We start from the raw sequence: 15589 nt of genomic DNA, 5'->3' as shown, positions 1-15589 counted from the left end.
CCCTTAGAGCTTACAATCCAGTGATCCATACCCCAATCTCTCACCTCCCCACCCCTGCTTATGTCTCCATCCTGCCCCCTCCTTACTGGCAGGTAGGCCCTCCTGTCCCCCGGGCCCCCTCCAGCAACCGTGGGGTCTGCTTCCTCTATAGTTACCCCACTGCTGTCTATAGATATTAATGTCTGGCACAAAATTTTCTCTTTAAGCCAAATGCATGTTCACAAAAGAAGTAAAAAATCTATTTGAAAAATGAATAAATTTAATATACTTAATATCAAACATACATACCAAAAATGTAGACAGTATAATATAATAACACAACAACCACAAAAATGTTTATATAAATTAAAAATTTAAGTTAAATGTGAAAAGAAAATAAGGTGCTTCTTGTTCAGTTGGGTGCTCGTGTTGCTGCTGGGGCCTCTGGATTAGCAGTTCAACCAACTGGTGTATTTAAGCAGGCGCAAGACCCTCTTATTGGCTATGCTGAATTCATACTGCCGATTGCCATTGAAGAAATAGAGATTTCCTGAAATATAACATTAGGAAAAATAAATTCAGGGATAACTAGAGCTTATGTACTGCATTGATTTATAACTAAACCAGATGGATCAATAAACTCTGTTTCTAATAATTTATATATATATATATATATATATGTAGTGCAATTCTTCTGATAGCTCCAGATGTTTATTATATGCTAACAATATCAACACTAGAACCTATTCAGGCTCCAAATCTTAGAATAATAAGAGAACTAAAGCCTAAGAGAGGGTATGGCTAGATATGTTCATATACTGAACTTTATAGCTAGCTTAAACTGTAATGCTCCATGCTTAAAGCTGTCCACAACAGCTTCCCACCTCCTAATCCTATTAGGCCATTTTTTGAGTGTCATTGGCTCTGCACATGCTCAGTGTGCTCTGTACTGCTGTTGAGAAGCTCAGTTTAGGGATCATCAAAACATTAACAGAAAGTTACATGTGTAGCGGATGCTACTGGGCTGGTTATTCATCAGTTTCATTCATGCACTAGTTTCTGTAATGCTCTATAATGTGAATCTCAATTAATGACCAATCAGCCTTGCATTGGGATGGGCTGTTAAGGGAGCCCAAAACATAGGGTGTAGAATTTCCAGCCTTATTCTTAATTGAGCTTAAGTTCTCTTTTAATCATATATGAATTAAACAATAAACGTATAAACATATTAAATATTCCTGCTAAGAAAATTCAGTTTTATGGTCTTTACCAAGACACAAAACATCTATGGTTTATTGGCTGATGTAGTTATATGTTATGTAACAATGAAAGTGAATGGGTCTACTCACCATTTGATTGGAAAACTGCTTGCACCTTGTTTCCGACACCTGGGAATCCATTAATGATGCTCTGAGGAGAGTCTTTATCCATTTGTGATCTTCTTTCATCATAGCTATAGGGGAATAATTATTGGTTACAAAGGCTTTGTCTCTTTATGGAATCTATTGCAAGGCAGCCATAAATGCCCAGGATTGGTCTCTTATGAATTGATGCCTATTGCAAAGCCATGAATAAACAGGACTGGTCACGCAGTTTGGTCAGTTTGACCTTACTGTCCAACCTTCATATAGGCTTGGCCACTTCAAAGTTTAGTTTGGACAGGCAACTTTGTATGTGGACAGACTGATGATGTCCCTTCTTAGCTCATGGCTGAGGCATCAGCAGATCTAGGGGTGAAGGGTACCATAGATTTCAGTGATGAGATGGCCAATAATTTTCAACTCAAGCCCAGCCCTAACTTGCTACTTTCCAACCAATGTTTATTGGCAAGGTCAGCCACAACAGGGAAGGGGTAGGCACTATTGCATCACCAAAAGAGAGGAGCCTTGCTTGAGGTTTCACCTGCCACCCTGCCCAAACCTGCACGTGGGTCTCACCATCTTTGTGTGAACCCAACTCAACGAGTGAGTAAGCTCATGGGTTCCATGGGTTTTGGGTCAACCTGCTCATTACTAATAGCTTCCTCCCCCTTCAGCTCAAAACAAACCTTCAGCAGAGCAAATAATTTAGTGCTAGATGTCCTGTGTATAACTTCCTTCAGAAAGTTTTACAGCAGTTACTGACTTACATTTAAATAAATGCATGTCTATGTCTTAATATGGGAGATCTCCCTAAGTCATTTTTTTTTAGAGTTTTATATTTTAATAAATGTTAGTGCTTTTACCTCCAATACTGATTATTCACAAAGAAGTAGGTTTTCCTTGTTTCTTCAACATGAACAGCTGCATCGATTTTCTTTACAGTCTGGGGAAACCCAAGTTGGTAGATGCTCTTAGGGAATCCCTCCTCAATGTCGAAGCCTTTAAGAGCCCAGTATTTGGTTCCTAGGTAAATAGAAGGAGATGTTTTTAATTATTAACATACCCTTAAACGTCCAGCATAATTGTATTAACAACTGAAGGCTAAAAATGGTCATACATACACCATACATACAAGATTCACTAGCTTGGTGAGCTTTGGATCATACAGAAGGTCTACAGTGACCAGACAGATGAGAATCATATCAAACTGGAGTTCTCGCCCAATGTCTGATAGATATCTGACTGATTCTCAGCTATTGGATATTGGTAAGGCAGGCCATGTATGGCCAATGTATAGCCAAGCAAGGGAGACAAGAAACAGGGTCTGGTAGGACAGATGGGACAGGTCTGCAGTATAACAAGGCTAGGAAAAGCCAGTTTGGTCCCTGAGGTACGAGACCTTATTAAGACCATACGGTCTTATTGGAAGGTACAATTTGGTCTAGTAACCCATAAAATCAAACAATAATGTGCAGTTAACAAGCAACCTCATTGTTATTGGTGACTGAGCTTTCCCTAGTTATTTCAGTAGCTGCCCTATAATGAAGTAGATGAAGAATGCAAGGTCTGGATAGAATATCAGTGAAAAAAAGTATAAAATGATGTACCTTTAAAGAGAAAAACTTGATCCTTTTCCTGATTTTCATAGGCTGCCTGAATTCCGGTGGGAAGGGTTTTCCAGAAAGTTCTGATCTCATGCTGCTCAATCTCTGATTTATTGGGGATCTTGCGCCAGAAGGATCTAAATAACAAAAATAAATTGTATTTCTGGAATTTTTCTGGAAATCAAACATAACATTTACCATCCAAGAAACAAAATGCAATTTTACCTGTGTTTAAAGAACAAGATTTCTCCACGCAGTGTTGTTATAGCATCAAATGTTATGTTTGGGGGGCATGTTGTTGGGTTGATTGGTGTTGATGGTTTAGCGGGCTTTTCACTTGCTCCTGTCAATCAAAAGAAGTCATGGGATTTATTTAGATACTGTGTAAACATCTCCGGTATTGAGGTTGTTTTTCTAAAGCATATATGGCATATACAATGCAGCATGTTTCTATAGAAAATGTAAGTTCTAAGATTTTTCTGAAGAAGTTATAGAAAAAATATCTTCTTCCTCAATTCTCTACTTCTACTGCGTCGTCACTGATAGGACCTACGATTGCTGCTATGATTGCTGCTTAGCTGCATTTTAATCATCAGTGCTAATCGTTATTCCAAAGCTTTGGTTTACAACCTCATTCCAAAAAGATGGGTGAGTAAAGGGTTTAACCATTACTTGTTTTACCTCGCTCTGAAATATTAAACAGTCAGGATTCACAAGTAATTGTTACTTACCATACAGTGACTGGATTCCATTGATGTCATCCTGAGGCAGCTGGTATGTATTGGTATCGACGTAATGGTAGGTTGGGTACATAAGGGCATTAGGGTCATTAGAATGGTAGAGCCCAAGGGAATGGCCAAACTCGTGAGCAGCCACAAGGAACAAGTTGAAACCTTCAGAAAAAGTGAAAGTGAACATTAAGCATATTGACTGGTTTATTTTCATCTATCTATCTATCATCTTTCTAACGATCTATTGATTATTACCAACACCAGTTTTAGGGAGTGTATAAGAACCTACCAACTGATCCACTAGTCCAGTTCTCATCTTCGTCAAAATGTGCATCCCCTCCAATGTTGTTTCCAGGAGCGAATGCATGGGCCAGGGTACCATATGGGCCATCAAAAGGATAAAAATCATTATGAACTGTAGAGAAAGAATATTAAGAAATTGATATTTGTAAGGAGAAATTACATACACTGTACAATACATTACATAATAATTTATAAAAAAAAGTCAGGTACCTTGAGCTGCAAATGAGATATCAATATCAGCGACACCATCAAGGATTCTAGTAAAGGTAAGTGGGGTAACATCACTCCAGACCTTGAAAGCCTTCTGAATGGCCCGGTCCACCTCATCTTTGGGCATATCTGGGGTGTAGTTTAGTATTCTGTGGGGAAAGTGTGATTCAATGAATAACGTAATTATAATTCCATAGTATGTCATGAAATGAAAGCTGCCTTTGTTAAATCAAACACGGTTTCAATGCTTTGGTATGAAAATAGCTAGAATTTCAGCCACGAAGTGGAACAGAACTGCTTCTTTTTGGGAGAAAGGATGGAGATTTAGGCATTAAAGCCTTTTCATCAAATATAACATTTTTCAACCATATAAAACATGGGAAGAGGTAAAATTCACTAAGTAGTTGGCAGCAACGTAGGAAAGTAGGATTCAATTTGGCTTCACAGTAACAGTTGTGATGTTTAAGGGGCACATTGTGTACCTGTATGTCAGATCTTTCTTCTTCCAAACAGGGTTTCCAGGGAAGGTCGCAAAATTGCCGACGTCAGAAATCCCACACCGAGGTTGTTGCATCACATCTATGGTTTCCTGATCCAGTGTTCCAGTGACCTCCAAACCATAGAAGTCCTGCATCTCACGGATTTTCTCGGAGAATGCATTGCTGCCCTTCTTTCTTGACTGGCGGATCCCATTTGTCTGAAGGTTGAAGAATTTTTTCAAGAACTCCTGTAAAGATGTAATGGAACGGGTTCAGTTAAACATCCAGCTGCAAGAAACATAAGGTTCTCTTTGGGAGTATTATCCCAGTAGCCTGTACTGTTTGTTATTATTACTTCTTGTGTTAATGTCCAGCCAGCCAGAATGGCTCTTATTACCTATACTAGGCGGAACTTTCTATACTTCAAAATAATCAGTTCCCTATGCCTAGAGCATCCAAATAAGATTTCAAATAATTAGTTGTTTAAACCCAAATGTTCCTTTCATTCTAATTGCTCTTAATGCTCTGAATGCTTGTGTTCTGGAGTTGAAAGTTTTGCTTGCGTCATGAACAGTGACTTGCCCTGAGGCTACCAAAACATTTACACACTGCACATTCCAATAGGACTGTATTTCTGCCCACATTTATCCTAACTTACTTATCATCAAATCCAAAGTACTGCACATTGTATGTAAAGCCAGACAACAACATATTAGATAAATACATAGATAGATAGTTGGATAGTTAGATGGTAGATAATTAAATGGGAAAAAAGAAATTGATACAGAGACAGAATACATAGAATAGATAAATATAAATATATATATATATATATATATATATAAACACAGACAGAATAGATATATAATATATATAGAGGATAAATAGATAGAAAAAAACTTGTAAATATAGATAGATTGATATACAGATAGATAGATGGATAGATTGTAGATATAGAGAAATACTTAAATGAAGACCAATTATTAGGATAACTAACTGACTGTCTATGGATAGATAGATGATAGATAGATAGATGATAGATAGATAGATAGATAGAGGATAGACAGACACAGAGATAGAATAGATAGACAGACAGACAGGTAGACAGAATAGATAGATGATTGATAGATAGATAGATACAGAGATAGAATAAATAATACATATAAGCAAACCAATCTGCTCACCTCAGCAATCTGTCCATCTTTGTTATCTATGTCTGTCTGGGTCCTAGCAGGGAATGCCGTGCAACATGCTATACACAGCAGGAACACAATCCAGGACCTCATTGCTGCTCGTGGCTAAGTAGCTGTTTCTTGGAGCTTATTGCCTCAAAGGTTAAGCTTCCAACCTTGCTCTGACTTTCCATGTGTTGAACATGCCTATTTATATGATACCTGGGTGCCTTGGCCAGCCTGAGCAACATGATTCATCCTTTACAGCTTCCGTTAATTCCATGTAAAAGCATGTTTTTTTTTTTTAAACTGCCAGCAAGTTGTGACACGAATACACAGAGTAAACCCCACCATTGTGCAACATCCCTGCATGATTAATAAAGCATGTTTTGAGTAGAAAGGGGGACAACTTATGTTATGTCTATTAAACCTATAGAGATAGCCTATGGAGATATCCATATTCTCCTGTCAATCATCCTCAGCTCATATACAGCTCAGCCTTTCTGCAATTATGGGATTTGTATTTATAATCATCAAGGCTGCAGCAGCAGATATGTTATAAAGACTCCAAGAAATAACTGGATCCAGTGGTATTACTTTCATTTTATTTATTTTAATGGATCTTATTGAAATTTTCACTGGTATTTCCTCTGAGGGGCCGATTTACTAATCCACGAACGGATTGAAAGCGTCCGAATGCGTTTTTTTCATAATGATCAGTATTTTGCAATTTTTTTGTCATGACTTTTTCGTAAATTGTAGCGACTTTTTCGTAGCTGTTACGACTTGCGCGAATTGTCGCGACTTTTTCGTAGCCGTCGCGAAAAAATTGGAAAGGTTTGCCCGCCGTTTACTAGCGCTCAATACGAAAAAGTCACGACAATTCGTCTTAACGGCTACGAAAAAGTCGCGACGGCGACGAAAAAAACGCAAAAAATATGAAAAAGTCGCAAAATGTTCGTTTCCAATCCGATTTTTTCCCATTCGGGATTCGGATTTGTGGATTAGTAAATCAGCCCCTAAGTGTTTAATATAAAACAACCCTTATAGAAACCGATGTATCAGAAGGAAAACATTATTTAGTCATAGTACAGTAACACCAAATATCAAGATCATAGTATAAGCCCTGGTATTTTTTATTGCAGTTTATTTGTTATCAGTTCTGCAGTTTGTATCAGTTGTCTAAACAGAACTGCACCCAGTCTATTGCGTGACTATAAGCACATATTTCTATAGTGCCACTATATTTCCCAGCACTGTACTACAGAAAGATGTATATATCAAACATACAGATTACATACAAATATTGGCTGATTTAGAAGATAAAGAGTACCCTACTCACTATTATGATCCTGCTTTCTAAAGAATAGTTACTGTATATATTCGAGTATAAGCCTAGTTTTTCAGCACCCAAAATGTGCGATGGGTCCCTCCAGACTAGCACCCTCTGTCCCTTGTGTGCAAATTAGGCCACCCGCAACCAGACCCTCCAGTGCCCTGGCCTAGGCTCCCACTAGCAATACTTATTCCCCCTTACATCTCCTCCGGGACCGGGTCTGCTGCCAGTTTGCCAATGTGCAATAAGCGTGGGGTAGTACTCATATTGTTTTTGTTGACCCTCTTCTCCGCTTACAGAGCTAGTTTACTGTTTTTCTTTGAAATAAATATTGAAAAACATATACCCCACTGATGCCTCAATTAATGTAATTTTATTGGTATTTATTTTGATTATTAAAACTTAGCAGTAGCTGCTGCATTTCCCACCCTAGGCTTATACTCGAGTCAATAAGTTTTTCCAGTTTTCTTAGGTAAAATTAGGTACCTCGACTTATATTCGGATCGGCTTTTACTCGAGTATATACGGTACATAGTTACATAGGGTTGAAAAAAGACCAGAGCCCATCAAGTTTAACCCATCCAAGTAAACCCAGCACCCACAACCCACACCTACCTATCTATCCACTCACATACAGACCCACACTGACCTATCTATCCACTCACATACAGACCCACACTGACCTATCTATCCACTCACATACAGACCCACACTGACCTATCTATCCACTCACATACAGACCCACACTGACCTATCTATCCACTCACATACAGACCCACACTGACCTATCTATCCACTCACATACAGACCCACACTGACCTATCTATCCACTCACATACAGACCCACACTGACCTATCCACTCACATACAGACCCATACTGACCTATCTATCCACTCACATACAGACCCACACTGACCTATCCACTCACATACAGACCCATACTGACCTATCTATCCACTCACATACAGACCCACACTGACCTATCCACTCACATACAGACCCATACTGACCTATCTATCCACTCACATACAGACCCACACTGACCTATCTATACACTCACATACAGACCCATACTGACCTATCTATCCACTCACATACAGACCCACACTGACCTATCTATCCACTCACATACAGACCCACACTGACCTATCTATCCACTCACATACAGACCCACACTGACCTATCTATCCACTCACATACAGACCCACACTGACTTATCTATCCACTCACATACAGACCCACACTGACCTATCTATCCACTCACATACAGACCCACACTGACCTATCTATCCACTCACATACAGACCCACACTGACCTATCTATCCACTCACATACAGACCCACACTGACCTATCCACTCACATACAGACCCACACTGACCTATCTATCCACTCACATACAGACCCATACTGACCTATCTATCCACTCACATACAGACCCATACTGACCTATCTATCCACTCACATACAGACCCACACTGACCTATCTATCCACTCACATACAGACCCACACTGACCTATCTATACACTCACATACAGACCCATACTGACCTATCTATCCACTCACATACAGACCCATACTGACCTATTTATCCACTCACATACAGACCCATACTGACCTATCTATCCACTCACATACAGACCCACACTGACCTATCTATCCACTCACATACAGACCCATACTGACCTATCTATCCACTCACATACAGACCCACACTGACCTATCTATCCACTCACATACAGACCCACACTGACCTTTCTATCCACTCACATACAGACCCATACTGACCTATCTATCCACTCACATACAGACCCACACTGACCTATCTATCCACTCACATACAGACCCACACTGACCTATCTATCCACTCACATACAGACCCACACTGACCTATCTATAGACTCACATACAGACCCACACTGACCTATCTATACACTCACATACAGACCCATACTGACCTATCTATCCACTCGCATACAGACCCATACTGACCTATCTATCCACTCACATACAGACCCATACTGACCTATCTATACACTCACATACAGACCCACACTGACCTATCTATCCACTCACATACAGACCCATACTGACCTATCTATCCACTCGCATACAGACCCATACTGACCTATCTATCCACTCGCATACAGACCCATACTGACCTATCTATCCACTCACATACAGACCCACACTGACCTATCTATACACTCACATACAGACCCACACTGACCTATCTATACACTCACATACAGACCCATACTGACCTATCTATCCACTTACATACAGACCCACACCTACCAATCTATACACTCACATACATAAACCATATATACCAACATCAATACTAACTGTAGATTTTAATATCACAATAGTCTTGGATATTATGCTTGTTCAAGAAAGTTTTCAAAATTAACAGGATACAAAAAATAGAACAAAATAGGCAATGCTATTTATATAAAAACCTTTATAGGACTCTCATTTCCTGGTTCTGCTCCTTTAATGGCCGTTACCATGCAGTCACCATGTTAAATATGAGACTAAATGAATTTCATAATTTATAATCTGAAACATATGGCACATATTTGCCACAGTATATATATATAACATGCATATTCAGAAAAAATTTTGCATTGAAATATTTTGTTTATTGTGTATAGCTAATGGGGCGCTGCTGGTTGAGATGTGTGGGAGGAGGGTCCTTGACTAGACTAGCAAGGGGCGACACTTGGGTATGGGCAGGGGCTACTCACAGATTGGGAGATGGGTGGGGGACAGAACCTTACGGGAAATGAAGCAACTTTGGAATTTTACAGGCAGGGGAAGCCTCCTGCCCACCCTCCCTATTTGCAGATTCTTTTTTGTCACAGCTCGGAGCATGAAGGCTTCCCAGGAACAGAGGGCTATCCTCTCCTACATTTTGCGGGTCAGGCTTTACCTGACCCACAAAATCTTGTCATGCAATAGCACAAGGTTCCAACAAAATCCGATCCCCCCTGCTGTAAAGTAATTTGGATTACTAGGTGGGAGTTGTGTTCCTGCATCTACATCTGACAGTCAACGTGTTTCAGTGAGAAGAAAAAGTCTTTCTGTCACCATCAGGTTTTATCTTGTCGGATGCAGACGCAGCATTCCCTTCCCACAGGCGTGTTGCGTTGGATAGAAAAGCTTCCATATAATTTACACATCAGATTTCCCTATCAGTCCCATTATTTTTTGACCTGCGCAACTGTATCCGACTTGTAGGTGTTCTGTCAATGTGACATGATCCTACAAAATCTCCCGTGTAGTTAAGCTCTAAGGCACCAAAGTGATGGGGAAAAGAGTCCTCTCTGCATGGAGCCCCAGGTACTCCTTCCCTCACTTGCCTACTTGCTGGAGCTGCAGGTCCCAAGCATGAATTATTGGTTAAAGCAATGAATGTAAGAACTGATTTTAATGTATTATCATTTATTAAACTGCCCTGCCCACACTGTTGCTGCTAATTTACAGACAAAATGAAGACAAAAAACAATGGGATATGCCCTTCTCTCAAACCTTTATTCTTTATTTAATGCAGATACATTACCCAGCACTAAAGGGGCAATAAGTGAGCTAGATATGCCCCAACTAATTCATCTGCATCTGTGATAGATATATTTATGTATCACAGATATATATCTGCATCTATAGATAGATATACAGTGTCGGACTGGCCCACCAGGATACCAGGAAAACTCCCGGTGGGCCCAAGTGTCAGTGGGCCCTCCTGCTCCTGACCATTTGGCCTGTTTCATTGTCATTCCCTATTTCTGAATGGGAACAAAGAGGAGAAATAGATGGAAGAATAGATGCTAGCATGTAAATACAAGAGACTAGGAGAAAAAACATTTGGGCCTATGGTCTAAGGTTTTCTGGTGGGCTCCTGGGGTCCTAGTCAGTTACTGTAGATTTATATATATATATCAGTGCATGCACAGGACAATCTTTATATATATAGTTGTATAAAAAAATTACCACTATAAGAATATTTTTAGAAAAGGAATTTAATGGGTTAATACTGTGGGGGACAGGTACAGAGAGGCTACAGGAAGACTGTATGAACTAACCTATAAGCAAGTCTTATAAAATGCAGAAAGTGTGATATAATTGACCAAAAAATTGTGCATATTGGCAATTTTTGCCACAACAACATCCCTGCCATTGCACGTCTTTGTCCCCTGAATCCAGTGCACTAGTAATACTGCAAACTCCCAGTTTCTGCCCTCTTGCCGTAGAAGCCGAACACTGCCTGTGTCAAGGAATGCAGTAACCTCTCTGTGGATGAAAGGGTTTCCCTATATGTAGTATATAAAGGCTTTATGCACACCCATACCTACCCTATACATACACAAACAAACTAGTTCTGTTTCACAAATAAATCATATTTCTATTCATACATATAGTGATTGCAGTTTGCTTCCACTAGGTGGCATGTGGTGCGAAGCAATTTTTGATGTTCCGCATTTCCCCTTGTACGTCTGTCATAGTTCTGTAAATTAAAAAATACAATAATAAATAGCTATAGGAAATATTTTATTTCACGTCACATAGTTACTAGTGATGCAAAGAGAAAGCTCTATCAGTGGTCAAGACTTCTCTTGGCTTTAGTTTGAAGAAAAATGGGGTTCTCCCACAGATTGAAATGTATTTTCTATTTATTGTTTTTTTTTTCTTCCTTTTCTCACCTAAATATCTCTGGAGCATAGAGGTGACAAGGGCCATTCTATCGATTGGGGCAGAATAGCATTTCTTTTATGAAATCATTCCTCCAGTACAGTACAGGTCTAAGGGAACCTTGCACAACTTAATACAAGAATTTTTTTCTCAGGTGCCTCTATGTTATGACTTAATAATTGAGGCAAAAAAGCAAAATATGGTAAATATGTGAGAATGGAAAAAATCTGGTAAACTGTGATTTCCCAATGGGGAATCAGGTGGAGAAAAACTAAAAACCTTTATGCCCTATGGAGCTGGAATCTGTAGCTGAATCTTTAGCGCTCACTCGCCAGTGGTGGAGGGAAAGGGGACTTTGAAATACATGAATTGTATCCTAAATTTTTATTCAGTCTTTATTAGATATCAATTCTACAAATATGGATAAAGGTATGGGACCTGTTATCCAGAATGCTCGGGACCTGGGGTTTTCTGCATAAGGGGTCTTTCCGTAATTCGGATCTCCATACCTTAAGCCTGCTAAAAATCATTTAAACATTAAATAAACCCAATAGGATTGTTTTGCCTCCAATAAGGATTAATTGTATCATAGCTGAGATCAGGTACAATTTAATGTTTTATGTTACAGATACAAAGGAAATCATTAAAAGTTTTGTAATTGTTTGACTAAAATAGAGTCTATGGGAGATGACCTTCCTGTAATTTGGAGCTTTCCAGATAATGGATCCCATACCTGTACTGATGCATACACACACTTCTTTACTTTTTTCAGACCCATGTTACCATTTTCTTTCCTGCCATGTTGGGAATGTGGGTCCATTATTCCTTAGTACTGTGGCCCCTTGGACTACCCAAATCCCATGTAGAATTTAAGTAGAAAATACTACTTTATACACTCACCAAAAGGATTATTAGGAACACCTGTTCAATTTCTCATTAATGCAATTATCTAATCAACCAATCACATGGCAGTTGCTTCAATGCATTTAGGGGTGTGGTCCTGGTCAAGACAATCTCCTGAACTCCAAACTGAATGTCAGAATGGGAAAGAAAGGTGATTTAAGCAATTTTGAGCGTGGCATGGTTGTTGGTGCCAGACGGGCCAGTCTGAGTATTTCACAATCTGCTCAGTTACTGGGATTTTCATGCACAACCATTTCTAGGGCTTAGAAAGAATGGTGTGAAAAGGGAAAAACATCCAGTATGCGGCAGTCCTGTGGGCGAAAATGCCTTGTTGATGCTAGAGGTCAGAGGAGAATGGGCCGACTGATTCAAGCTGATAGAAGAGCAACTTTGACTGAAATAACCACTCGTTACAACCGAGGTATACAGCAAAACATTTGTGAAGCCACAACACGCACAACCTTGAGGTGGATGGGCTACAACAGCAGAAGACCCCACCAGGTACCACTCATCTCCACTACAAATAGGAAAAAGAGGCTACAATTTGCACAAGCTCACCAAAATTGGACAGTTGAAGACTGGAAAATGTTGCCTGGTCTGATGAGTCTCGATTTCTGTTGAGACATTCAAATGGTAGAGTCAGAATTTGGCGTAAACAGAATGAGAACATGGATCCATCATGCCTTGTTACCACTGTGCAGGCTGGTGGTGGTGGTGTAATGGTGTGGGGGATGTTTTCTTGGCACACTTTAGGCCCCTTAGTGCCATGAGCATTGTTTCTGACCATGTCCATCCCTTTATGACCACCATGTACCCATCCTCTGATGGCTACTTCCAGCAGGATAATGCACCATGTAACAAAGCTCGAATCATTTTAAATTGGTTTCTTGAACATGACAATGAGTTCACTGTACTAAAATGGCCCCCACAGTCACCAGATCTCAACCCAATAGAGCATCTTTGGGATGTGGTGGAACGGGAGCTTCGTGCCCTGGATGTGCATCCCACAAATCTCCATCAACTGCAAGATGCTATCCTATCAATATGGGCCAACATTTCTAAAGAATGCTTTCAGCACCTTGTTGAATCAATGCCAAGTAGAATTAAGGCAGTTCTGAAGGCGAAAGGGGGTCAAACACCGTATTAGTATAGTGTTCCTAATAATCCTTTTGGTGTGTGTACTGTATATTCCTGTTACTAGGGTTGGACTGGATCCCTGCTGGGTACTCCGGGGCCCACAGCTCTCCTGATGTGCCTAAGTATCATGTTCAGGGGTGGGTGTCGGGGGCCGGGGTGTGTGTGTGTGGGTACCACGGCAGGGGCCCCCTGGGGGCAGTGCGGGGCCCTTGCGGTGGCAGCCCCAGTGGGCCCTGCACCCTCCCCCCACTCTGACCCTGTCACGTGGTGATCAGGATTAACCAATTGCAGCATCAATATCAGAGAGTCCTACCCATTTTACCTAATTTTAGAAAACCGGGCAGGAAGTTTTGACCCAGATAGCTCTTCCAAAATCAATGCTGTTGCCTCAAATGTAGCCAGAGCCAAGCCGAGAAGTATTGGCACCAAGGCAATTCTGCTTCACCTGGCACCCTGCGTGCCCACCCCTCAAACACTCACTCACCATCCAGTCAACATCCCACAATCCTCCTCTACTTGGTCTGTACAGCTCCCCGGCTGCATGCTGGTAAGGAAGGCCGGACAAAGTTTATAGAAAGAAAAAGTTTATTCTAGACAAACAATATGGCAGCTCATAGTGAAAACGATAAAGGATTGTTCTTGCACACAATTCATTGCACCGGCACATATAACAGCCTATTATTGTACCTCTATTTGCTGAGCTTTAGCATGAACACAGGGTGGACGTGCTGAGACGTAGCTATGCAGATGTTTGCGTGAAACGCACGGGTTCAGCATCATCTGAAACAGACGGGTTTCAAAACATTCTTCATACATCATAATTAACTGGAAATTTTCTCTAACTACCGAGAATTAAAAACATAACAAACTCTGCAGGAATTTGTACTGATGTTTATATACTGAAAACTTCAGGACTAACCTTTTTTTCTTTCCTATTCATCACTTACTGGCAGATATTATTGTCCCACGGCTTTATCAGCTTTACATCTGCATGCTGAGACACGGCTAAGCTCAAGTTTACTGAAATAACCCCTTGCGTACATGAGATTCTCATTTACTGATACAAAAGGGTTTCCAAACTAATTCTTTATACCCACCAGGAATTCAGAGCAATTCTGAAATTTAGCAATTATTTTTGCAATAATTTAATAATTGAATAAAGATCTGCCTCTAAATGTCTAGGGTTAATTCCCCTACAGCTCAGTAAGTCCATTGGTTGGGAGTTAAACCCATTTGGCCCAGGGATCTTGTGCCTGGCTCGTGTCCATAGGTTATATAATGGGAGGAAGTACATGGCTCTTGGGAACCAGGAATGTAAGGTACCAAGCTTTGTACCCTAAGGGGACCAGTCAGAGAAAGGGACCTGGTTAATAAGATAAGGTTGCAGTTTATTCCATACCACACAAGGGTTTTGAGTTTTCCAAGAGTCTACAGATTGAAAAAGGACTCAGGCTAATGTTATCCCTGAGAAGCTTCGACTGGAGGAGAAACATTGCATGGAGGTGTGTCTGAGTGGTGAGACCAACCCTACATGTTCTAGCGCAGGGATCCCCAAACTTTCATACTTGTGAGCCACAGCCAAATGTAAAAAGACTTGGGGAGCAACACAAGCACCATAAAAGTTCATGGAGGCGCCAAATAAGGGCTGTGATTGGCTATTAGGGGCCTCTATGCACCCTAT

At 40.4% G+C, this 15589-nt stretch overlaps 1 protein-coding gene across 1 annotated transcript; it reads right to left on the bottom strand.

Annotated features, from left to right (window-relative positions):
* Nucleotides 1–237: 237 nt before the first annotated feature.
* Nucleotides 238–6033, bottom strand: LOC100489571 (matrix metalloproteinase-18). The gene is made up of 10 exons (XM_002934922.4): nt 5852–6033; nt 4671–4915; nt 4189–4337; nt 3965–4090; nt 3676–3837; nt 3170–3287; nt 2948–3081; nt 2204–2363; nt 1329–1432; nt 238–529 (listed from the first exon to the last, which is right to left on the bottom strand). The coding sequence occupies exons 1-10, from the start codon at nt 5951–5953 to the stop codon at nt 429–431; spliced, it is 1401 nt and encodes a 466-aa protein (XP_002934968.2). The 5' UTR covers nt 5954–6033; the 3' UTR covers nt 238–428.
* Between the last annotated feature and the right edge of the window lie 9556 nt (nt 6034–15589).

This window comes from Xenopus tropicalis, chromosome 2 (assembly GCF_000004195.4).
Source record: "Xenopus tropicalis strain Nigerian chromosome 2, UCB_Xtro_10.0, whole genome shotgun sequence".
Taxonomy (NCBI): domain Eukaryota; kingdom Metazoa; phylum Chordata; class Amphibia; order Anura; family Pipidae; genus Xenopus; species Xenopus tropicalis.
The sequence above is the reverse complement of the archived record's forward strand: the minus strand, read 5'-3'. Positions and strand labels throughout refer to the sequence as shown.

Excerpts from the sequence above, each read along its gene's own strand:
- LOC100489571 (XM_002934922.4), bottom strand. The coding sequence starts at position 5,953 with ATGAGGTCCTGGATTGTGTTCCTGCTGTGTATAGCATGTTGCACGGCA. Across the intron at positions 3,838-3,964 it reads CTGGACTAGTGGATCAGTTG|GTTTCAACTTGTTCCTTGTG; the intron begins GTAGGTTCTTAT and ends CTTTTTCTGAAG. Across the intron at positions 3,082-3,169 it reads ATCTTGTTCTTTAAACACAG|ATCCTTCTGGCGCAAGATCC; the intron begins GTAAAATTGCAT and ends TTTGTTATTTAG.